Source organism: Hylobates moloch, unplaced genomic scaffold (assembly GCF_009828535.3).
Source record: "Hylobates moloch isolate HMO894 unplaced genomic scaffold, HMol_V3 SCAFFOLD_3, whole genome shotgun sequence".
NCBI lineage: Eukaryota > Metazoa > Chordata > Mammalia > Primates > Hylobatidae > Hylobates > Hylobates moloch.
This window is the reverse complement of record NW_026652278.1, coordinates 40663530-40688266: the sequence shown is the minus strand read 5'-3', so window position 1 is coordinate 40688266 and position 24737 is coordinate 40663530. Positions and strand designations below refer to the sequence as shown.

The following is a 24737-nucleotide window of genomic DNA, read 5'->3' as shown; positions in this document are numbered from 1 at the left end:
AATCAGCTTTTGCAGTTAGTACATGATAGTAGCAGCATGCATAGGACATGGAGCTGATTTGTTGGAGAAGCACATTAAACTAAAATGCACTAGTTGTTCCATTAGGTCAAAATGACATTTCCATTAAGTATTCTGAAGCCTATTACATTGTAATTAAATGACATGCCATTGATTTCTCCTTTCTCTGCTTCCCCACTTCTCATTCATATTGATATTATTCTGCTTGGGGAATGGAGCTGCATGTCTCCCAGACTAATTCCTCTTGAGTTTGGGGGATCTTGAATCATGCTGGGTTTTGCATTGTTTGTTACATTCCTTTTTGGCAGTTCATCAGTATCTGTCAAATATATTGTTTGCATCGGCTTTTATCTGTTAAGTTTTTGATTGAGAAATTGACATTCTGTTTCACATATGCAGTTTTTCACTGTGCATAGTGTCTAAATGCAAAAAACTCATTCAAAAAGTTGTTTGTTTCTAGTTTGACTTTTAATGTGTGATTTAACAAATGTTGTAATAAGCATCTTGAACATGTACTTATGTTCTTTATTACCTTTCTCACAAATCAACCCTATGTAATATGTTTTTGTACTAATATATTGTAACATTTCTGTTTGGGAGATTTTGGTCATGATTTTGTAGCTTTCTGGCCTTTGAGATAAGTAGGAAAAATATAATTATCAAATATGACTGGGTAAATATTTGTTAATGCAAATGAGGCAAAACATGGCATGTCTTCCAAAAGCAATTATTTCTAATGATATTCATAGATCTTTGAATCCTATCATAGTAGTCATTCCATCACCAAATCACATAATTGTCAGTTGAAGGTAGCCATCCTAGGAGCAGTATTACACAGGAGAACTTTACCTAAAAGAGTTTTTATAATATTTTAAACTTCTAGTTGAAATGCAAAACCTGTTTAAAAAAATAATTTATCTTTGGGAGGCCAAGGCAGGCGGATCACAAGGTCAGATCGAGACTATCCTGGCTAACATGGTGAAACCCCGTCTCTACTAAAAACACAAAAAATTAGCCAGGCGTGGTGGTGGGCACCTGTAGTCCTAGCTACTTGGGAGGCTAAGGCAGGAGAATGGTGTGAACCCAGGAGGCGGAGCTTGCAGTGAGCCGAGATTGCGCCAGCCCTGGCCACAGAGTGAGACTCTGTCTCAAAAAAAAAAAAAAAAAAAAAAATTAATTTACACTAAAAGTGATGTAGTTTTGTGAGTCAGCTGTGTAATGCAGAGGCTAAACATTTAAAAAGGACATTTTTAAGAAAACAATTTAGGATATCGGTGAAAGTTCATGTAGAGTTTTAGAAGATTATTATAGTGGGAAATATTTTTTAATGATGTATATTATACTGAAAGAAAACCGCAAGTATTCAACCACATACTTCCAACCTACCAGATGATTTAAAAACTTAATTTCTAAAGCTAAATGCACATCTGTAGATAATCTTGAAGTCATATTGGTAGACAAACCTTTTTTTTTCTGCCAGTGATTGAAGCTATGCTATAGACTAATGTTCTGATTAGAAGTAAGGACTTACGATTCAAAGGGTATTTTGAATTTTAGCTGTAATTTAAATAGCAATAATAGTAAATTATACTGTTAACTTCCTTTATTCTGACTTGGTTAATTAGGTAAAGGAGAGATGAAGGAGCATTATATGGATAAAATGTTCTGTCAGTATGACTTATTTTATGTCATAAGTGTCATTTTAATATGCATTTCTAAAGTGCTTTCAGTATTTTGAGAGATCTGAAATAATAGTTTTTAACTGGTATTTTGATTTTCCTTTGTGCAGTTAGAGCTTTATTGATATTTATATCCTGAGAAAGCCAAGTAAACTAAGAATATTAATGTTAATTTCTATGATACAAAGGCATAACCACTCAGAATACGGAAACAGGAAGGAAAGTAACCACTATTGTACCGAGCATAAGCAACAAAAAGAATGCCAGGTGTATGATTTTTCTGATTCTTTATGATGTATTTCTGTGTTTGTTTATTTGTTTGATTTTTGGTTTGATTGTTTTAAACAGGGGAAAGTTGCTCAGACAGCTTGCATGTCAGCCTGCCAGCATCTGTCAACATCCTTAATGCAGATGCTACTGGACAGTGAGTTAAAACAAATAAGCATGGGAGCTGTTCAGCAGTTTAACTTAGATGTCATACAGTGTGAATGTAAGTACTGTATTGGTTTATTCTTATGTATTACTAGGAATCTATGCTTAAATTATATGAAAAAATGTATTTAGCAGGATAGTTCAGAAAGGAGGGAGAAGGCCTGGTTCAGCTAAACTTTTAGCAGCCTTAGGAGTAGGGCTAACTTCCTGAAACAGGAAGATAAAAGTATCTCAGCTTCACATTTAGGGCCTCTAGAGAGAAGCACTGAGTGGCATTCCAGATTGGATGTTTAAAAACATGATTCGTTTTCCCCATTATTCCTTGTCTGGTCATTCTTGCCTTTTTCTAGGACTCTCCTAATGTTTGTCATAAATGAATGAAATGATTCTGTCATTCTTACTTGTCCTGTAAGTAACTTTTTAGATACTTGCTAGAAGAATAAGCTTAGGACCTTGCATTCCAAATGAAATTTCTGAATTTTTGTTTCTCCTTTCCTTAGATTTCACAAGGCTTTAGTATTGCCATTGTTTTTCACTTTATTTTTTTTAGGTAACAAGGCTAGAGATTCCATAATCTAATGTTGACTTTAGTCAATCAGCTTCAAAACTGGACATGCTATTTGGTCATTAGCCTTCTTACATGTGCTTTTGGATATGGGTTTTATCAACCCTCAAATTATAATTCTTTAAGTACAAGATAGGAGTGTATGTGAGCAATTTTCAAGCAGTGCTTTCAAATTAGTGGTACACTGGTTAAACAATGAAAATCCCTGGTTGACAATTCTATCAGGCACCACAGTTGATAAATTGAAAATCAGCAGGGCACAAGAAGGATTATAAAATATTTGTCTAAGGAAAAATTTGCAATAATGTATTCTTTGTGAAAGACATTAAAAAATTAAATGTCAGCAGTTTGCAACTGAAGCAGAAATGACTGATTTTTTTCAACAGGTATCAAATAGTTGTGTGCCCACTTTGTATAAGGCATTGTGCTAGGAAAACATTAATAATTAATAACAAATAATAAATAATTAGGCTCTTTGGACAAGATCAATTGTTGCACACCACACACACACACACACACACACACACGCACTATACAAAGTTTCTAAAAACCTACCCATTTATTTAAAAAAAAAAGGAATGTTTATTTAGAAAACAAAAGAAAAATGGTTTTTTTCCTAGGGAAGAGAAAGATTAATTTTCTTTTCCCAGGAAGCATTTTTAATTTTCTCTAATTAGAAAACCTTTATTATATTTCTTTCTCAAAGTAAAGCTATCGTTTGACAAATATTTATTTATATATTTATGTTTTAGTTTTTTGAGACAGAGTCTCACTCTGTCACCCAGGCTGGAGTGCAGTGGCACAGTCTCAGCCCACTGCAACCTCTGCCTTCTGGATTCAAGTGATTCTTGTGCCTCAGCCTCCCAAGTAGCTGGGACTACAGGTGCATGCCAACACGCCCAGCTCATTTTTGTATTTTTAGTAGAGACGGGCTTTTGCCACGTTGACCAGGCTGGTCTCAAACTCCTGGCCTCAAGTGATCTGCCCACCTCAGCCTCCCAAAGTGCTGGGATTATAGGCATGAGCTACCACCCCTGGCCTATTTTGTATTTACAACAATATCCCAAAGAAACACTTTTTTTTTTTAAGTTTTTTTTTTTTTTTTTTAAATTACAGATGAGGTGTTGCTGTGTTGCCCAGACTGGTCTCAAACTCCTGGCCTCAAGTCATCCTCCTGCCTTGGCATCCCAAAATGCTGGAATTGGAGGCATGAGCTACTGTGCCTGGCCATTTTTATAAGTTTTTAACCTGAAAGTAATTTTTATTCCCATTCCACAAATACTTTGAAACTGGCTTCTTAAGTTTCTTTAAAAGTTGTCTTATGAGATCATTCCAGTATGACATTGTCTGTATAAATATCTTATATAAGCATTGCTCAAGACATTTTTGTGTTACAGTAGTCCCTCTTATCCACAATTTTGCTTTCTGCAGTTTTTGTTACCTGCTGTATAGTGCATTAAGACATTTTGTGTGTGAGAGAGAAAGATACCACATTCACATAACTTTCATTACAGTATATTGTCATATGCCCTCTATTTTATTATTTTTGTTGTTAACCTCTTATTGTGCCTAATTTTTTTTTTTTTTTGAGACAGAGTCTCGCTGTGTCTCCCAGGCTGGAGTGCAGTGGCACAGTCTTGACTCACTGCACCTCTGCCTCCTGGGCTCCAGCAATTCTCCCGCCTCAGCCTCCTGAGTAGCTGAGACTATAGGCGCCCACCACCAGGCCCGGCTAATTTTTTGTATTTTTAGTAGAGACAGGGTTTCAACATGTTGGCCAGGCTGGTCTCAAACTCCTAACCTCAGGTGATCCACCTGCCTCGGCCTCCCAAAGTGCTGAGATTACAGGCATGAACCACCGTGCATAGCTCTGTGCCTAATTTTTAAGTTAAGCTTTATCGTAGGTATATATGTATGTATGTGAAAAAACGTAATTAATATAAGGTTCATTACTATCTGCAGTTTCAGGCATCCATTGGGGGTCTTGGAACATATCCCCCATGGGTAAGAGGGGATTGCTATACTACATCTTTAGTATGGCTTCAAAATAACTAGACGATTGAACTACCTTTGTTGGCATTTGATGTGTCTTCTAAACTAAATTTATTGCTCAAAGATGGAAATTACTGTTTGATTAGACAAGTTCAGTTGTCTAAATCTTCTCCCTATTCTTTTACCTCTCTAGCCTATTGACATTTAGAGAAAGGCCCAAATGCCCTGGAGTCTTTGCCTCGCTATCCTGCCACAGGATAGTTTCCACTTTCAGATACTCTCTGGGCAGAGTTACTAGAGGCTCCTTTTAAAACTCTGATGTTTTCTTTAAGAGCTAGTCTCTTGGAAAAGACCAAGAAAGGTCCTGAGTATGAGCTATAACTCAAGAAAGCCTGGGGCCATTTGCAAGAGGGGTAAATCCTAGCCTGATAGGGGCTAAGGTCCTGGCACTGTAGTTATGAAAAGGGAGAGACCAGGACTCCAAAGACAAACCACGGAAGACAACTCAGATTCCTTTAAGATTTTGTGTATGGTTGGTTCTACTTCTTAATATTTCTGTATTACCTTAATCATTACTTCTGAATACAGTAACATGCATTTACTACTCATGGGACAAAAAAAAATTGATTAAAAACTTTGTGTTTATTTCACTATCTCTGGTGTTCTCTTTTCCAAAAGACATCTTTTTACTTAAGTAGTATAGCATGGATAAAGAAGTCTTTCTGGTGCAAAAGAACCATCCACCCCTCAACTTCTGACTTTCAGTGATTGATATATAAATTGTTTAAAAAATGAAACTTAGCTTTCTCTAATAAATATGTTAAAAGAATTTTAAAAATACGTTTTCATGTTAAGTATTTTTATTTGTTTAAATCTGGAGGAAAGTAGTTCTTTAAATACACAAAGCTTATTCTCAATTTTAATCTAGTGTGTATGCTTTCTGCATATTGGGGCAGGGAAAGGAGAAGAAAGGGAGGCAAGAAGAAAAATCTAGCTAGGTAGTGGAAAGGGTAGAGTGCCTGGTAAGTCTGTGAAGAGAAAAGTGTCTGGATACCATGGGAATCAACTGGAATATGAAGAAGAGGAAAGGCAGGTAGTTCAGATGGGGAATCCTAGAAGCTAAAAGATCATTGAGTTTCTTCACACACCTGTTAATAACATAGGCACACTCACACACTCCTCCATCTTGAAATCCTTTCTATAATAAACCTGCCAAGTAATTCTCCAGCCATTCCTTGAACATCCAATCTGGGAGATTAAATACTCTTCAGAAAATACATTTCCATACAATGCATCACTTTATCAATCTGTCACACTGAGCTGAAACCACTTTCTAAATTTCTCTTAACAGACCTAGTTCTACCTTAGGGTTAAAGTCACCACCAGTCTATATTGTGTTTTTGTGCAAATTAGAAAAGGTGTTCTCAGTAAAAGGAAAAAGCCCTCTAGAGCTGCCCCCTTTATCTGAATTAGAGAAAGTTTACTATTTTCCCATCTGGACTTGGCCCCTACCAAGGCACATAGCTTATCAAATAAAACATTAGCTGGATTTAGCTCTCTCCTTCCCATTTTTCTCCTCAGTTGGGCACCTGTGTATAGAAAGCAGCCTGACAATTATCTGAAGTTTGGCTTAGGGTAACACAGGAAAAAACAAATCTTTATCTACAAGCCAGTTACATGAAAACAGCTCTTACATCTCTCTAAATCTTCTGAAGGCCAGACATCAATAATTCCTTATTCTTATTCTTCTTATGTGATATAGTTTTAGATCCAAAAATCTTCTCTGAACAAACTGGTTTAACTATCTTCTCTTTCATATCTGATACCCCAGATTAAATATAGAGATACTCAGGTGTACAGAACAAGTATAATTATGTAGCTTTGCTATCAAATACATTGTTTCATATTCTATAATTGATTAATAAAGCCAAAACTGTTAAACCTTTTTCAGTAGCTGGAATATACTTCCAAATCATTGAAGCTACAGTATTCTGTTATTTCTGTGTATTCCGCCCCCCCTTTTTTAGTGATTGCTAAGCTCTGTTTTTCTTATCCTATATATGTATGGTTGGTTTTTATTTTAGGATTTTAAGGTTATCCCTAATAAATTTTGAGATGTGTTCCATAACTAGCCTATTGAGATCTTTTTATATAAAAAGTTAATATCTGTGGATTTGTAGTCATTCTTTCTACATATTTAACAAAGTCATTAGCAAAATATTGAACAAAACCTGTTGTTCGTATCCTTAGATACAGAACATCAGTATCCTGAGATACAGTACATCATCAAAATGTGGTCCCCAAATGAGCAGCAATAGCATCATGTGGGAGCTTGTTAGAAATGCAAATTCTTGGGCCCCACCTGCTGAATTGGGAACTCTGGGGATGGGGCCCAGCAATTTGCTTGAATAGACCCTCCAGTTGATTCTGTTGCATGATAAAGTTTGAGAACCGCTGTATTACATGGACCTCTCCTTTGTATCTATTTAGGTCAATTATTCAGAACCTTATGGGTACCTTAAGATTTCTCAGCCAGTTGCTAATCCCCTGATTGAATCTAACTCACAGTTTGGCATCTTGCTCCATGTTATGAGCAGCTTCTGTCAGAAGCCTTGCTAGCATAAAGAGTTAATAACGGCAATTGAATTTTCCTTATCTACCAGTCTAATTACCCTTTCAAAGAAGAAAATGACATGACTCGGATTCGTCATAAATCCGTATTGACTCATAGTGATCACTTTCTCTTGAAGACTCTCAGAAATCTTTACTTAATAGCCTGTGATTGGTTCTCAGGATTAACATAAAATCCTGCTAGTCTGTGATGTGCTAGCAAGAGAGCCATAGTCCAAGAAGTCCAGTAGCAGGGATCAGGAACTCGGATTGGAAATCATGAGCCACCAAAGAAATGCTGGGCAACTCAGAAAAGGTGCTTAAATCGTAAAATTTAAGCAATAAGAAGTGACTTTCATTTCCAAGATTGAAATGTAACCACCAACAATGATCTTTATTCTGTGCTAGATTTTCCTTTTATTTGGTTTAATCAGAATCCAAATGTTTATTTTCCCATTCTTGTTACTCTGAAAAACATCATACATGTATTTCCTCGGCCTCAAAATGTCAATCTGCAGGTAGAAACAAATAGCACATCTAGATGTAGTGGGAGAGGTGGAAAGGTGGAAATAATTCAGTTACTGACAAATTATTCTATACCATCATTCAGCCATGTACTTTTTGTTTTTGCTTGTTTTATTTTTCTGATGATGCAGAAGAATTAGCATTGACCCATCTATGTGCTCATTTGTTTTCTGAAACAATGTGTTGATGCTCTTTTTTTTTGGTATTCCTTGTGACGGGTGACACACATACCTGTGAGTTAAATTAGCTTGAGCTAAAATTTCAGTCTGTAATTATGAAACAGAAGTTTTTCCCATGTTAAGTCAACTTCTTTATAGGAAGATTCATTTGTGCAAATGTTTAAAGAGAACGTATTATATGTTTGTTATATACTGAGAAATCAAAGATAAATCAAACTTCAAAGATTTCATAGTCTGGCTGGGTAGGAGACAGATACATAACTGTAATAGAGCATAATTAATTATCTATAGAATATGTATTATGTGTAGAGAGGGGGCAATTAATTCTGTATGCCATGGGATTGAGAAGATTGACTATGACAGAAGTAAAATTTGAGCTGGGTCTTAAGGGATGGATAAGATTTCACCAAAAGCAGGGAAGGGTATTCTGAACAGAGGGAATGAGATAGGCAAAAGCACTGTGATGAGACAATGTTTAGGGAATCTTCAAACAATCATATGTGGATGGACTACAAAATGGAGCTTTTTAATTAGGATCATGACACGATTAAATCTGTGTCATAGAATGTTAACTCTAGTGTCATTTGGAAATTTGTACTGGAATGAGGGAGACACTGAAAGCAGGAAGACCTATTAAAAGACTATTGAACTTTTTCATGTGAAATATAAAAAAAGCTTAACCTTCACCAGTGGGAATGGAGAGTATGGATTCCAGGCATTTTGGAGGAGGGAATACATAAAAAGAGTGAATGAGTAAAGGTACAATTTGATATGATTTAACCATCCAGGATGGATAGTTTAATTAAATTCAACATAGAAGATTTGAAATTGCAGGTATCTTACAGAGTGCTATGCTCATAATAAAAGGTCTACAGCTGTTTATTTATTGAATAAATTAACAAAGTAACAAATCAGGAACTCTCCGTAACCAACACTGGTCTCTTCTAGAGTTCTACCTTTGTTGTCAGAAAGTTAAGACCCAGCTGATACTGCTGTATTTCAACTTAAGACCATTTAACTGCTTGATCTAAACAAAACTAATCATTATTTCTTTCATAAAAATTCTTCACATATTCGATGACTGAAGAATGACCTTTTAACTTTATCTTTCTGAGCTAAGTAGTTATTTTTTAAAATGTTTCCTTGTAGGGTATTTTCACATGCCTTTTTGTACATTTTCTTTGGATCTTTTCCTGTTTTTCTACTTTTTTAACCTATACTTGGTCCAAGTGGATACAATGTCTAAGTTCAGGAATGTAGGATTATATGAACTTATATAGAACTTTTCTTTTTTAAATTGCTTTCAGATCAGTCTTAAGATGGTCTGAGTACATGTCAGGAGGTTGAGACCTTGCTTCCAGTCCTGGCTCTGCCTCTAACTTGAGCAAGTTAACTTGGACAAACCCTTCAACCATCAAGAGGCTTAAATTTTTCTCATAACACATGGAATTTGGAATTGATAAATTTTTCAAGACAACGTCCTGGTTCTAAGATTCAAAGGCAGTTAAATGTTAAGACATTGAAGAGTGTGGGGCTTTGAAGTCATATGTTAATTATGTCTTCATATCTATTATGTGCATGACATTGAGGGAATACAGTGGTAAGCAAAACAGAAAAAGTCTTTACCCTCTTGGAGTTTAAGTCCAGTGGGGAAACAGTCATTAAATAATTTCATTAATAAATATGACTATAAATTGTTAAACTTTGTAAAAGTATATGGTATGAGAATACTAGGTAGGATCTATGTATGAATGTAGAGGTTAACTTTTGGTTAATTTGACCATAACCATAATAGTAGTATAACCGCATATTTGGAGACAGTCAGGAAGATAACCAGGAATACATACTTGGAAATTGCAAAAATAGCTCCATCTGAAAGCTACATTGAACCTTTGATCTTAGTATGAATTTTGTGTAAGTTCAAGATAAATGTCTTCTTATTTGGAGGAGCATTTTCCAAGGTATGAGAATGATGTTCTGAATCAGTGTATGTACTTTGTTTTATGTTTATTAAATACTTATTATATATTGGGTACCAATATAGATACCTTATAGATATAACCATATAGAAGAAAAGATTAATATGTCCTCTAAACAAGTTCTTACAAAGGTGTCACAGAAATTCTTCGTATTACTAACAAAATGCAGACTATTTCCAAAGCATCAGGCAATCAGAAAGACCTATTCTATATTTGAAGTATCCAGAGTAGGTCTAGAATACATTTTTAAATTCATTCTACCCAAATATCTAAGTTAGGTTATCAGCTCCTAAAGGTTTAACATCTGAAATCTGTAGGTATTAGAAAAGGCATTAGAATAGCTCCAGATTAAAGAGTGCTGGCATCTATTTCAGTGGTGAGTTATTGGAGAGTAGATAAGTTTCTTAATGTGAAAGCCTTGGTCTTTCTTAATTTTTGGATAAAAACTTAACCTGCTGGGCACAACGGCTCATGCCTGTAATCCCAACACTTTGGGAGGCCAAGACTGGAGAATCGCTTGAGCCCAGGGGTTCTAGAACAGCCTGGGCAAAATAGGGAGATTTCATCTCTGCAAAAAAATTTAAAAATTAGCCAAATGTGGTGGTGCACATGTGTAGTCCCAGCCACTCAGGAGGCTGAGGTGAGAGAATTGCTTGAGCCTGGAAGGTCAAGGCTGCAGTGAGCCATGATCATGCCACTGTACTCCAGCCTGAGTGACAGAGTGAGACCCTGTCTCAAAAACAAAACAAAACAAGAAAGCTTAGCCAAAAAAGAAAAAAAAAAGAATGCTGTTTATAGAGTTTTAGCAACTATGACCTCTAATTCTAGCCTTGAAAAAGGCCTGTGCCCCATAATAAAAGTATTAAGGCAAAATCATCTGGATGGTAAGAGAATAATATTTCAGTGCCTTTTTAAAAAGTAAGCTGGATGCTGGTACACTGTTTGGATACCTGAATTTGTTCCTGGTTTGGATACCTGAATTTGATACCTAAGCTATCTGATGGAGGATACTTTGCCCAGGTTTAATTCCAAGAAATGGAGAAAACTAGATACTACTTTATATAAAAATGAGGTGATGAAGGTAGAGTAACAGTTGGTCCTCGAGGTTTGCATCCCACTGTTGTTGAACCACATATAACAGAAAATACATCTAAAAGCCAAGAATCCTAACTTTCCTGATTCCCAGGCATAAGTTCTTCACCACCAGAAAAACCACTAGATGGTGCTCTTAGTCATTCCTTCTAACGACACAGCTGGTTCACATGGGATACTTTATTTGCCTAATAACAAAATTTGTTAAACAAAACTTGAGTTCTTACTAGCTACTTTAATCTTCAGATCTAGATAGAAATGGAATTACAAGAAGTATCTTCAAATAGAATGAATATTGGCATTCATATTCAGCCATTTATTTAGTTACAGAATTATTCCATTTTATATGCACCTGTGTGGTCATTTGCAAGCAAGATATTAAAACTTTAGCCTAGCCTCCTCCCCTTTCTTTCAATCTTTTGTCAAGGTTCTGGTGTGTTCCCTCTTATGACTCCATGGGCCCTTTTTCTCCCCCGCCCCCTTTACCCCCCTGACAATTCTACCTACCCTGTGTGGATGTTTTCTATATTTACATTGTAAACAATCGACATTCTCTGCCTTACGATAAAGATAACTGTCTGCCTAGAACAAGATTTTTAAAGGACTTCTGAGTTTAATTCCCTCTGAGTTTAATTTCAGAGTAGGTTTCATATTTTCCAGTTAAGATAAATACTTATGGCCTGACATCTTGGCAATTTTCCTTCCCCCCTCGTACCAAACCCTTTACATTTTGCATAGATCCTGAGGGGAAGGGCCTGTTTTCCTACTTAAAAAAATTTTTTTGTTATATATACAAATAACTCATGTTTTGCCTACAGGTATTCTTTGTTCTCTTAAAACTTCATAGATTGCCAGCTGGGCGCAACGGCTCACACCTGTAATCCCAGCACTTTGGGAGGCCGAGGTGGGTGGATCACCTGAGGTCAGGAGTTCGAGACCAGCCTGGCCAACATGACGAAACCCCGTCTCTATTAAAAATACAAAAATAATAGCTGGGTGTGGTGGCACATGCCTATAATCCCAGCTATTCTGGAGGCCGAGGCAGCAGAATTGCTTGAACCCAGGACATGGAGGTTGCAGTGAGCCGAGATCACACCACTGCACTCCAGGCTGGGCAGCAGAGCGAGACTCCGTCTCAAAAAAAAAAAAAAAACCACAAAAACCCAACTTCATAGATTGCCAATTTGGAAGATAGTTTTGTTATAATCACAGCTTACCCCGCATACATTATTTTTTGTTCCCAGTTTCATCTAAATTGATTCAAACTAGTCTTCTTCCAAGTTAGGCTGATATAGCAGAGTTTTACTCTATTGTTATAATATACCTTCCCAATAAGGTCAGATACCTCCTTCTCTAATCTAAGAATATTTGAAAACTTGGATCAGGCCGGGTGTGGTGGCTCACGCCTGTAATTCAGCACTTTGGGAGGCCAAGATGGGCGGATCACCTGAGGTCAGGAGTTTGAGACTAGCCTGGGCAGCATGGTGAAACCCCTTCTCTACTAAAAATACAAAATTAGCAGGGCCTGGTGGCGCATGCCTGTAATCAAAGCTACTCAGGAGGCTGAGGCAGGAGAATCTCACTTGAACCTGGGAGGTAGAGGTTTGCAGTGAGCCAAAATTGTGCCATTGCACTCCAGCCTGGGCAACAGAGGGGGACTCCATCTCAAAAAAAAAGAAAAGAAAACTTGAAATTATTTATTATTGTTGCAGAAAATAAGAGGAAATGAATATCCTGAAGTTATTTTGTTTATTAAAAAGGAAATAGTCAAATTGGAGGCATTAAGAGAAAAAAACAAAGATTTGGAATCTCTTAAAAAACAACGCTTTATAGTCTGGAAATGATTTTTACATATCTTATTGGGAAACCAGGATCAATGTGTGTTTTTTAAAAATACCCTTAAAGGCATGGCTAAATGACAAAAACAAAGACACCATAATAGGGGGGAAGTGGGCATTATTGTTTTTAAAATTTTAAACATAGTCCAAGGGAGGAGAATTAGGAATCCCCAAAATATGACAAATTATATACAAAATGAGAATCTGGATGAGCCAAAAAGTAATTTGACAATAGTACTTCAAGAGATTTTAAAAATTAGTCATCAAATTCTTTAAAAATTTAAAAGATTAAAATTGACCCCATGAATTATTGGCACCATAGACAATAATAGTAGAAATGATTTGTATTACTATTTATTCATTCAACACACATTTATTGACTGTTTCCTAGGTGTCAGGCATGGTGTATGTAACTACTTCCCAGGAGCTTCTTGTTTAGTGGAAGAGCTCATGATTTAGTTTTAATTGAAGAAACTATTAGGAGTATTCTCACCCACCCTTAATTACTTTTATATAAATACACTAAGTGTATACAGTTATTTTCTTGATTTGCACTGTTAAATAAATACATATGGCTAGGAAATTTAAATTAAGCTGGATGCAGTGCCTCACACCTGTAATCTCAGCACTTTGAGAGGCCAGGGCAGGAGGACTGCTTGAGGCCAGGAGTTTGAGACTGGCCTAGGCAACATAGTCCCCGTCTCTACAGAAAATAAAAAAAATCCACCAGACATGATGGCACCTGTAGTCCCAGCTACTCAGGAGGCTGAGAGGGGAGGATTGCTTGAGCCCAGGAGGTTGAGGGAGGCTGCAGTGAGCTGTGATGGCACCAAGGCACTCCAGTCTGGGCAACAGAGTGAGACCCTGTCTCAAAAAAAATTAACTAAAATAAAACCGAAAATTAAGTTTAGCATGGATATTACATTTCATTATTGCAGAACATTCTCTTGGACAGCATCATTCTAAATCTAATCAACAAGCTAGATAATATATCAATATCCAATACTGGATGACATTCCTTAGAATTTATTCATTTATGGTTCTGTTTTTCTTCTTTCATTTAAGAAACTTTCATTGAATACTCATTATGAGTCAGGCATTGTGCTAGGTGATAAGAATGTAGAAGTGAAAGTACTGTCCCTGCTCTCAGGGAGTTAATGGTTTAGTGGGAAGACCCAGACAGATAAACAATTACAAGGCAGCAAAGTGAGTGCTGAAGTTAGGCTGTGCACAGGAAGTTGCAGTGAGAACACAGAGAAAGGACATAACCCAACCTGCAGGGATAATGGAAGTCTTCCCAAGGAAGATGATGATTGAAGGATAAATAAGAGTTTACCCAGATGGAAAATAAGAAGAGGAAGGATGCTATAGGCAGAGGGATCAAAGCATCATGGAAAGAGAGTGGTATATGCATGGAAGTACAGGTAGTTTGGTGTGGTATAGAAACTAAGGTGCCCCTAGGGAAATGATGAGATGAGGCTGGCAGATAGACAAAGGCTAGATTGCGAAGGACCTTAGCCTTTTTTTATTTTAAGATGATGGGGAACTACTGAAGGATGTTAAACTGCGAAGTGGCACAAGTCACATCTATGTAAATCCTACTGGAAGAAGTGGATGGAGAGGTTGCACCAGAAGCAGGGAGATCAGATAGGGTGTGTTTTAGTAATCCAAGCAAGAAATGATGATAGTTTGTACTAAGGTAGAAACAAATTCAGACTCAAGAGATATTTTGGGAAGTAGAAACAACAGGATTGACTGCATTTGAGTTTTAAAGAAATAAAGGGAAAAATACAAAGCTGTGAATCAGTAGCATATAATTACGAATGTCCTCTGTGCCAGATGATTATCAGATCACTAAATTGCCTTCTACCCCTAAAAAAATTTGAGAAAAAGTCCTGAGTGTTATAATCTAGTGAATTTCACTTCCATATTGGTTAGATTCTTATGAGAGATGTGATAAAAGATGAGAGACTGAATACTTAGTCAGATTCTGGATTAATGGAGTAAATGCCAGGAAACCTGAATTAGTTATATAATCCCAGGCAAGTCACTTTTAATTTTTCTGCCCTATAAAATGAAGGACTCAGCTGGGTGTGGTGGCTCACGCCTGTAATCATAGCACTTTGGGAGACCGAGGCAGATCACTGGAGGTCAGAAGTTTGAGACCAGCCTGGCCAACATAGTGAAACCCTCTCTCTACTAAAAATACAAAAATTAGCCGGGCGTGGTGGCATACATCTGTAATCCCAGCTACTTGGGAGGCTGAGGCATGAGAAACGCTTGAACTTGGGAGAAGGAGGTTGTAGTGAGCCAAGATTGCGCTACTGTACTCCAGCCTGGGTGACAAAGCAAGACTCTGTCTCAAAAAAAAAAAAAAAAAGGGACTTGGCAACTTTTAAACTGAGTCCTTAGGGGACTGTTGGACGTGTTTCAAAGAGGTTGTGTCTCTTTCAGTTGCAAGATTTTCTGATCCATCATCTGCATGCCCTATGTACTCAAGTAAGTTATTGTGATGCTCAGAGCAGATGGTGTATGAGAAAGTGCTTAGTAAACTATGAAGTGCTATATAAATTTATAGTTTCATTAATTTTGACATTGAGCTCTTTGGTTTACTGCCAAGCCATTGGGGCTTAAACGATAGTATCTTAAACAGGAACCTAGGGAGAAGAAAAATTATTTTTAATGTAGAAAAATTCTGAGCATTAAGTAGAAAATAACTATATGTCTAATTGAAATTGAGCTTATTTTTGTGCCTGATAAGATGAGTCTCCCTGCATCATAGAAAGTCTTTATTTATGAGTATATGTGTATCTATCCATGGTGATGGTAGAAGCTATGGTAACATTTATAGCCTTGGTTGAGAACCACTAGGGATTTATGGTAAACTGTTATAGACAGTAGCCTGTCTGTAACAGTTTTTTTTTTGTGACCAAAAAAAAAAAAGGCCAATAAAATGCTGGATAGTCTTAAGTATTTTTTTTAAGACAAGACCTTGCTTTGTCACCCAGGCTGGAGCCCAGTGGTACGATCATGGCTCACTGCAGCCTCAACCTCCTGGGCTTAAGCAATCCTCCTGCCCCAGTCTCCCTAGTAGGTGGAACTACTACAGGTGCATGCCACCATGCCTGGCTAATTTTAATTTTTTTTTGTAGAGATGGGGTCTTGCCACGTTGCCCAGGCTGGTCGTAAACTCCTGGCTTCAAGCAGTCCTCCAGCCTTGGCCTCCCAAAATGCTAGGATTTATAGGCATGAGCTACCATGCCCAGCCAAAAAAAGTATTTTTTTAAAGTTAGAAAACACCTTTACTTTTAACACCTTTTATGATTATAATATAAAAGGCTAACATAAAATAATATATTTTACAATGTAATATAAAAGGTATAATTTTGCTTATCGTTTTTCAGTTAAGATGTAATGATACTAGAGAAAGGCAACTCAGCTACCTAGGGCATAGTAGGGGGTAATGGCGATACCACTGTATGAAAGTATACCACTTATTGTATAACAAGACAGTGATATGAATAAATTGTACTAAATACTGAAAAGTGTGGCTAGATTTGGTCACTAAATTTTGGTTTTCTAGAAAAAAGGGGTCTGAGAATGGTGAATTTAATCACTTATCTAATGACCATAAACTAGCAGAGAACCAAGAACAAAGGGGGAGAAGTGGTGCATCTCTGAGTAACCAAAAGGTTACTCATTCTCAAAACGTACATACGCTCAAAGGAATGTGTATAAAAACTATTAACCTTACTAGTAGGAGAGGCCCTTACTTAGGTTGTATTTGCTCTTACTTTAGACATAATTCTAGTAATTGATTAGCTGGCTTACCTGCTCAAGAAGAGTAAAGATAAAATTAGTAAGAGAGATGAGGGAGAGAGTAGGGAGTAAGAATTCATGTTAAAACTACTAGGGAGAAGGCAGAAAAATTAGAAAAGCTAGACACAAGAACTCAAATAGCACAGCTTTTTAATAGAACAAAAAAACAGCTCTTACTTCCATTATAGCCCCTGGGAATTTTACTTTATAGAACAAAATGTATTCTTAATGGTGACCCAGAGAATTATGATACATTTTAGAATTTTGTAAAATATGCTTAAGATTAAAGAAAAATTCTGATGCTTAAAGCAAAAATTATACAACAGCAACATTCCCCAGAGATGCCAGATAAATTAAGCTGTGCAAATTTTCATTTATTTATTGTTTTTAATTGTTGATTTTGAGCCTTTCTAAACTATATTTCACACAGAATACACTAAATTTAAGAATTGCTTTTGTTATTCCAAGAACTATATAGGCTGAAATTTTAAATAGCTTCCAAAATTCTAGCTCAGATAAATTCACAAATGGAACATCTATAATGTTCTCTAAAAAAATCAGAATATCCAGCACTTTGGGAGGCCAAGACACAGGGGTGTTGCTTTAGGCCAGGAGTTCAAGTCCAGCCTGTGCCACATAGCAATACCCTATCTCTATCAAAAAAAAAAAAAAAAAAACCCAAAAAACAAAAAAACATTAGCCAAATGTGGAGATGCATGCCTGTAGTAGTCCCAGCTACTTGGGAGGCTGATTGCTTCAGCCCAGGAGTTCGAGGTTGCAGTGAGTTATAATCATGCCACTGCAGCCTGGATGACAGATCGAGACCCTGTCTCTTAAAAAAAAAAAAAAAAAAGAAGAAGAAAAGAAAATTAGAAATTAATGGGGTGGGAAAATGATTACCGGCATTCTTATCAGAGAAGCTTCCATGTAAAATGACAGGGTCTTTTTTATGAGCCAAGTGTTTTAAGTTTTTAAAATAACTAATATTGGAATTGCCTTTAGTTTAATTAAATAAGCTATGTTAGTAGTATTAAAAATTTTAAACCACAAAAAATTATTGAAGGAATCTGTGGAAATTTTAAAAATTCTCGTTGAGATTTTTTTTTAGTTGAGGCATGAATCCTTTCTAAAAAAATCACTGGCTGAGCGCGGTGGCTCACACCTGTAATCCTAGCACTTTGGGAGGCCGAGGCAGGTGGATTGCCTGAGCTCAGGAGTTTGAGACCAGCCTGGGCAACATGGTGAAACCCCATCTCTACTAAAATCCAAAAAAAATTAGCCGGCCGTGGCGGCATGCACCTGTAGTCCCAGCTACTCAGGGGGCTGAGATAGGAGAATCACTTGAACCTGGGAGGCAGAGGTTGCAGTGAGCTGAGATGGCGCCACTACACTCCAGCCTGGACGACAGAATGAGACTCCATCTCAAAAAAAATAAAAATAAAAATAAATAAAAATAATTAAAAGGCATGAACAGACATTCCTGCATCATCCTGATTTTTCTACTTAGAACATTTTACTATTGTCTGCATGTAAAGTTGACTTCTTACCTTGGTGTCTGTCTTTTATTGCTATTAGCTAGAGGTGGGATTTTTTAATAGCACCTATTCTGTAGCAAAGCAAATGTTTCAAAATATGTTGACAGCCATGGAATTGGTATCATTTTTAAATGCTTCTACAATCGTTCACCTAAGGCTAAAAAGAGTCAGAAAGCTTTACTTGATTGAAGTACGTTACTGTTAAATTTTAGTAAGAAAACCCTCCTAAATTTATTGTGATTAGGATTACAGTGATTAAATGGCGATTCGAAATTTAAAATTATTAAAACACTTGAGGTAATGGATGTGGAGAACTTTCTCAGTAGTGGAAATTGAAGGTTATAAATAATCTTCATTTGAAATGATTATGTGTAAATATTCTAATGCATTTATAATGAGTAGAAATTAATTTATCAGTTAAACTCTTGTATATTTTGCGATCTCGTTTTTATTCTTTTTTTTTTCTTTCTTTTAATAGTGTTTGCCAGCTCTGAGCCTGTGCCAGGATTCCAGGGAGATACCCTGCAGCTAGCATTCATTGACCTCAGACAAGTAAGATGTAATAATGTACTTCCCATTTGTTGCCCTCTAACTCTTGCCCCTCCCCTTACTTTTTTTTTTTTAATTAATGCTACAGGAATGCCTGTTTGCCTTGAAACAACCTATCTTAAGGAAAATGCTTCCTTGATAACTATGTATTTGGCAGGTCTCTTTGAACCTGTAATGCATTCAGTACCTCAACTTCACAGAGCATTCTCATCAGTGAATATTCAATTTATTTAGTAGTCATTACCTGCTAAGCACATTACTAAATCATAACTTTGTAGCTTGGTATAATGACGCTTGATGTTCAAATATTTCTTAATAATCTCATGGTCATATATGAAAATTGGTGGTATTAACATTAACGTCAGGACCCAAGTTAAATGTAAATTATTACAACCTAGAAAGTAACCCCTTGCATAAAATTTTTTCAATGGTAAAGAATGCTATTTTATAAATTTTCTGTTGGTCCCAGAAAGAAGGATAAAATAAGTTTTAAAAATGTAATGAGACATTTACACAATTCTTTTCTGGCCACAATACTCTAAGTGTAGTAACAAATATGGTCATTTAAAAACTCTATTCATTTTGCTACTCTGACATCTCTATTGTCATTTTATTTATTTTCTTCCCTTTTTCCACCTCTTTTTTTTATTCTTTTCCTCCTCTTTTCTCTTCCTCTTTTTGTTGTTTTTAATTCCTATTATTAAGTAGCTTAATAAAGCTGGGGAGTCACAAGGGGGCCGTAGTAGGAAAGGAGGATCCAAGTTAGAGGGCTCAGGAGTGCTAGAATAGACAGTAGGAGTGACTGTGGCCTTTGCAAGAAGAACCATATGGAGATTGAATTAAAACAAAGCCACTGTGGTATCAATCTATTAATGGTTCCCATTCCCTTTAGGGGATAGAGATGAGGCTTCATCATTGGTATGAACAGACTCTACCACAGTGATGTTTGGAGCAGGACCAGTTTGAGCAGTTAAGAAACTCTGACTTCAGTAAATGTTTGAGAATATAGATAATTCCAACCCAGTGTTTCCTAAATACTTATTGTCTATTATATATTCATTATTTGCAGAGGAAAGATGTGGTTGAAATAAATATAAAAGTAATATAAGAAATAGTTTTATCCTGATGGAGCTTAAACATGCTTTAGAGAAGCAAAACATAAACTGGTTAGGAATCCTTATAAGACAATGAGTCGCCGGCTGGGCTGTTATCCCAGCACTTTGGGAGGCTGAGGCGGGTGGATCAGAAGGTCAGGAGATCGAGATCATCTTGGCTAACACGGTGAAACCCCGTCTCTACTAAAAATACAAAAAATTAGCCGAGCATGGTGGCATGTGCCTGTAGTCCCAGCTACTGGGGAGGCTGAGGCAGGAGAATCCCTAGACCATGGCAGGTGGAGTTTGCAGTGAGCCGAGATCGTGCCACTGCACTCCAGCCTGGGCAACAGAGCGAGACTCCATCTCAAAAAAAAAAGACAACGAGTCATGTGGAAATAATTGGTATATCTTCAAGTCAGATTTAGAAGGAGACTGAAAAAGCCATTCTTATCTCCAAATTATGTCTGTAAAGTATAGTATATATAAAATATATGTACTTTTGTTTGCAATCAGTGCTCAGATATTACGTCAAACAAGGAACACTGTTATAGGTGACCTAGATCTGTAGATGATTAACCTTGCTGAGTTGGGAAAGATAGTAGAAAGTGAAGAAGGTGGTCTTTATTAGGTCATTTGACTATTTAAAAAACTGTCTTCTCTTTATCAAAGAATAAAAAAAAATTTGTTTTTTGAAATCTTTAAATCACTGGCTAAGTAAATGACTATTATTTTACAGTCACCTGTGATCCTATATTTATTCGTTTATTTATTTATGAGACAGAGTCTCACTCTGTTGCCCAGGCTGGAGTGCAGTGGCATGGTCTCAGCTCACTGCAGCTCTGCCTCCAGGGTTCAAGCAATTCACCTGCTTTAGCCTCCTGAGTAGCTGGGACTACAGACGCGCACCACCACGCCCAGCTAATTTTTTTTTTGTATTTTTAGTAGAGACGGGGCTTTCCCATGTTCGCCAGGCTGGTCTCGAACTCCCAGCCTCAAGTGATCTGCCTGCCTTGGCCTCCCAGAGTGCTAGGATTACAGGTATAAGCCACAGCGTCCAACCACCTGTGATCCTATTTTAATCAAGTGTTTTAAACCTGTGATATTTGACATACTTCCCCAAATTTCAGATTCTAAAATTCTTTTTGAACTCAAACTTTTGGATATTCCGGAAAGGGCCCCTGGAAGCTCAAGAGAGACATATTAGGGCTTATTTGATATAAGAAAATCATATGAGGAACACTGTCAAATAAGAAATGGTATTTAACTTGCTTTGAATTATATTTATACAAATATCTTATTCATGTATTCCAAAATTATATTGGATTCCTGAAATTCTGATGTCTTGATATATGTTATCAGTCATAATTATTATGTTATTACATGTCACAAAAATAACAAAATTCCCTTGTCAATTGGTGTCTTTTACCATGGCTATTTTCTTTTTTTTTTTGAGATGGAGTCTCGCTCTTGTCACCAAAGCTGGGGTGCAGTGGCGCGATCTCGGCTCACTGCAAACTCTGCCTCCTAGGTTCAAGCAATTCTTCTGCCTCAGCCTCCCAAGTAGCTGGGACTACAGGTGTGTGCCACCAAGCCCAGCTAATTTTTTTTGTATTTTTAGTAGAGGTGGGGTTTTGCCATGTTGGCCAGGCTGGTCTCAAACTCCTGACCTCAGGTGATTCACCTGCCTCGGCCTCCCAAAGTGTTGGGATTACAGGTGTGAGCCACTGCACTCAGCCTAACCATGGCTATTCTAAGTCTTTTGTCATCTACAGAATATTAATTGTTTTTCTTTGATTCTTCTCAAAAAGCAGTTTACATTTGGCTACAGTCCAAAATTTGCTTCTTGGCATACAGAGTTGTATAATGGACTCTGGAGACTCAAAAGGGGGTGGGTGGGAGAAGGGATGAGGGATAAAACATATTGGGGGCTGGGCGTGGTGGCTCACGCCTGTAATCCCAACACTTTGGGAGGCCGAGGCGGGTAGATCATGAGGTCAGGAGATGGAAACCATCCTGGCCAACACGGTGAAACCCCGTCTCTTCTAAAATACAAAAAATTAACCAGGCATGGTGATGGGTGCCTGTAATCCCAGCTACTTGGGGGGTTGAGGCAGAGGAATCGCTTGAACCTGGGAGACGGAGGTTGCAGTGAGCCAAGATCGTGCCATTGCACCCCAGCCTGGCGACAGAGCAAGACTCTGTCTCAAACAAACAAACACTACATATTGGGTACAATGTATACTACTTGGATGATGAATACACTAAAATCTCATACTTCACCACTATACGATTCACCCATGTAACCAAAAACCACTTATATTTCAAAAGCTATTGAAATAAAATAAAAGGCTGGGCATGGTGGCTCATGCCTGTAATCCCGGCACTTTGAGAGGCTGAGGTGGGCAGATCACGAGGTCAGGAGATCGAGACCATCCTGGCTAACACAGTGAAACCCCGTCTCTACTAAAAATGCAAACATTAGCTGGGTGTGGTGGCACACGCCTGTAATCCCAGTTACTCAGGAGGCTGAGGCAGGGGAGTCACTTGAACTCGGGAGGCAGAAGTTGCAGTGAGCCGAGATTGCACCATTACTCTCCAGCTTGGGCAACAAGAGCGAAACTCCGTCTCAAAAAAAAAAAAAAAAAAAAAGAAATAAAATAAAAATAAAAATTTTAAAAAAGAAATACATTCTTTATGCAGACCATCACATAACCATCTTTGACATAAATCACACTCCCCTATATGTAAAGGTTAAATAAGACCTCATAACCAACAGCAATGTACAGACCATGTTTACATCTTAATTTGAACAAAACAGTTATTAAAAAAAAGGGAGGGGGCAGGTTTGAGATAATCAGAGAAATATGGATATTAGATATTTGGTATTAAATTATTTTTAAAAGGTATAATAATGACATGGTGAATATGTTTTTAAAATGCTTTACTAGAGGCATAATAAAATATAGGTAAAATGAAAAAGTATGTATATATAAGTTATACGTTTTCAAAAAACATTAGAATATACAAAAAAGTAGAAAAAATTACTCATAGTCTTACTACCCAAACACATCATTCTTGGCATTCTGTTTTATTTCCTGCTGGTCTTTTTCCATTAATTTTTTTTCCTCATCCATGCTCACCAAAATCTGATTGCTGGCATACTGTCCTCACAATTCCTTCTTTGTATTTCAGATAGTGTTTGCCTCTTAAATCTTAAAAAGGAACTTTTTTTTTTTTACCAGATATTTCAGAGCCATAAAACCCAAATATAATGTGTGTAACTTGTTTTGATCCCAATTCAGACAAATCAACGGGAGAAAGCAGGGAAATGTATTCTATGGTTTGTTTTAAAACACTTTAACAAAGAAAAATTATTGATAGTAGCTGAATCTGGGAGGTGAGGATGATGGGTTTATTGTGCTATTTACTTTCATGTATGTTTGAAGTTTTTCACAATAAAAATAAAAATATTAAAGTAAAAAAATAAAAGACACTGACAAATGCTTTTAAATACAGATGTCTGGTAACTTTGGAAATCATACCATTGGACTAGGTAAAAAACTTCCAGGACTCTAATTAAAAAGCTGATACATTCATAAAGATTGCTAACCCAACATCAAGCAAAACAAGAATTACATGGAACTGAACTGATGATGGACTAAAATAATTTTTTTATTATTTTATTTTTAAATGTTAATCTATGTATTTATTTATTTACTGATTTATGTATTTTGAAACCAGGTTATGAGACTGGCTAATTTTTGTATTTTTGGTAAAGATGGAGTTTCACCATGTTGCCCAGGCTAGTCTTGAACTCCTGGGCTCAAGCGATCCACCCACCTCGGCCTCCCAAAGTGCTGGGATTACAGGCGTGAGCCACCGTACTTGGCCCAAAATGATTTTTTGATGACTTTTTATTTAAAACAGTGCTGATTCTTTCTATGTTTCGTTTTCGAGAGCGAAGAAAATTTTTTCTTCTAAGCTATTCATAACAGAGCAATTAGTTAAAATATACTTATGAACAAAATCAAAACATTTACTTTTCTGTCTAGATGATTTCTCCAGAATTTAGAAACTATCTGTAAATATTCTAGTTTTATGACAATCTAATTATTTACGTAAGTTCAATAAGAATCTTTTCTTTTGTAGCAGGACACATTGAAAACACTGGTTATTTTACCAAGGATTTGACTAAAATGTCATGTTTTCATATATGACCAGACTGCTTTGAGGGATTGAGGTTGACTTTATAAAGCCAATAAAGTTAAAAACAAAACAAAACAAAACAAAAAGAGACTGGCCCTGTACCCTACCCACACAGTTCCCTTATAAGGTTCCTGACCTTGGGATAAGTAAAAAATGTCACTTTCTGGTAGGCCTGAGAACCTCAAGATATTTCGGGGACCTTGAAAAGAGAAAATTTCACCCAGTTCATACCGATATTAGAGGCACGTCTGATGGCAGATGCTCAGCTTGCTTTCCTACCCTTGAGGCTTTTAAAAGTCTAATCCAAAATTCCTTATTAAAAGTTCCAGCGAAGTCCATTTTTAAAAAGTCCATATGGTGAATCACTATTCTTGCTGCACTATACAAATAATCAGGCCAAATATGGTAAGACTAAAATTTATTTTACAAATAAATTGGTCCTAGTATAATTTGTATTTGATTTTTTTAAAAGGGGGACTAGAAAAAATATATATTAAAGGAAAAACTATAGTATACCTGTATTAGAGTCTAGCCTTGTCCGTTATTTTTGAGTTTTTATTATTTGCCTGAAATTTAGACCAAATCCTAAATTCTTTTTTAGCTACAAGTCTCCAAACTAATG

General features: G+C 36.7%; 1 protein-coding gene across 8 annotated transcripts in view; it reads left to right on the top strand.

Annotated features, from left to right (window-relative positions):
- Positions 1–24737, top strand: part of EXOC6 (exocyst complex component 6) — a 297299-nt gene that overhangs the window by 229160 nt on the left and 43402 nt on the right. For 4 of the 8 annotated variants that reach the window (XM_058436204.1, XM_032136663.2, XM_058436206.1 and 1 more), the window contains 2 exons: positions 2046–2187; positions 18742–18815. In XM_058436204.1, coding sequence (XP_058292187.1) covers positions 2046–2187; positions 18742–18815 — 216 coding nt within the window. Of the gene's footprint in view, positions 1–2045; positions 2188–18741; positions 18816–19704; positions 19769–24737 lie in introns of those variants that run through there. The other 4 variants (XR_009212754.1, XR_009212755.1, XM_058436205.1 and 1 more) reach the window with 3 other exon arrangements.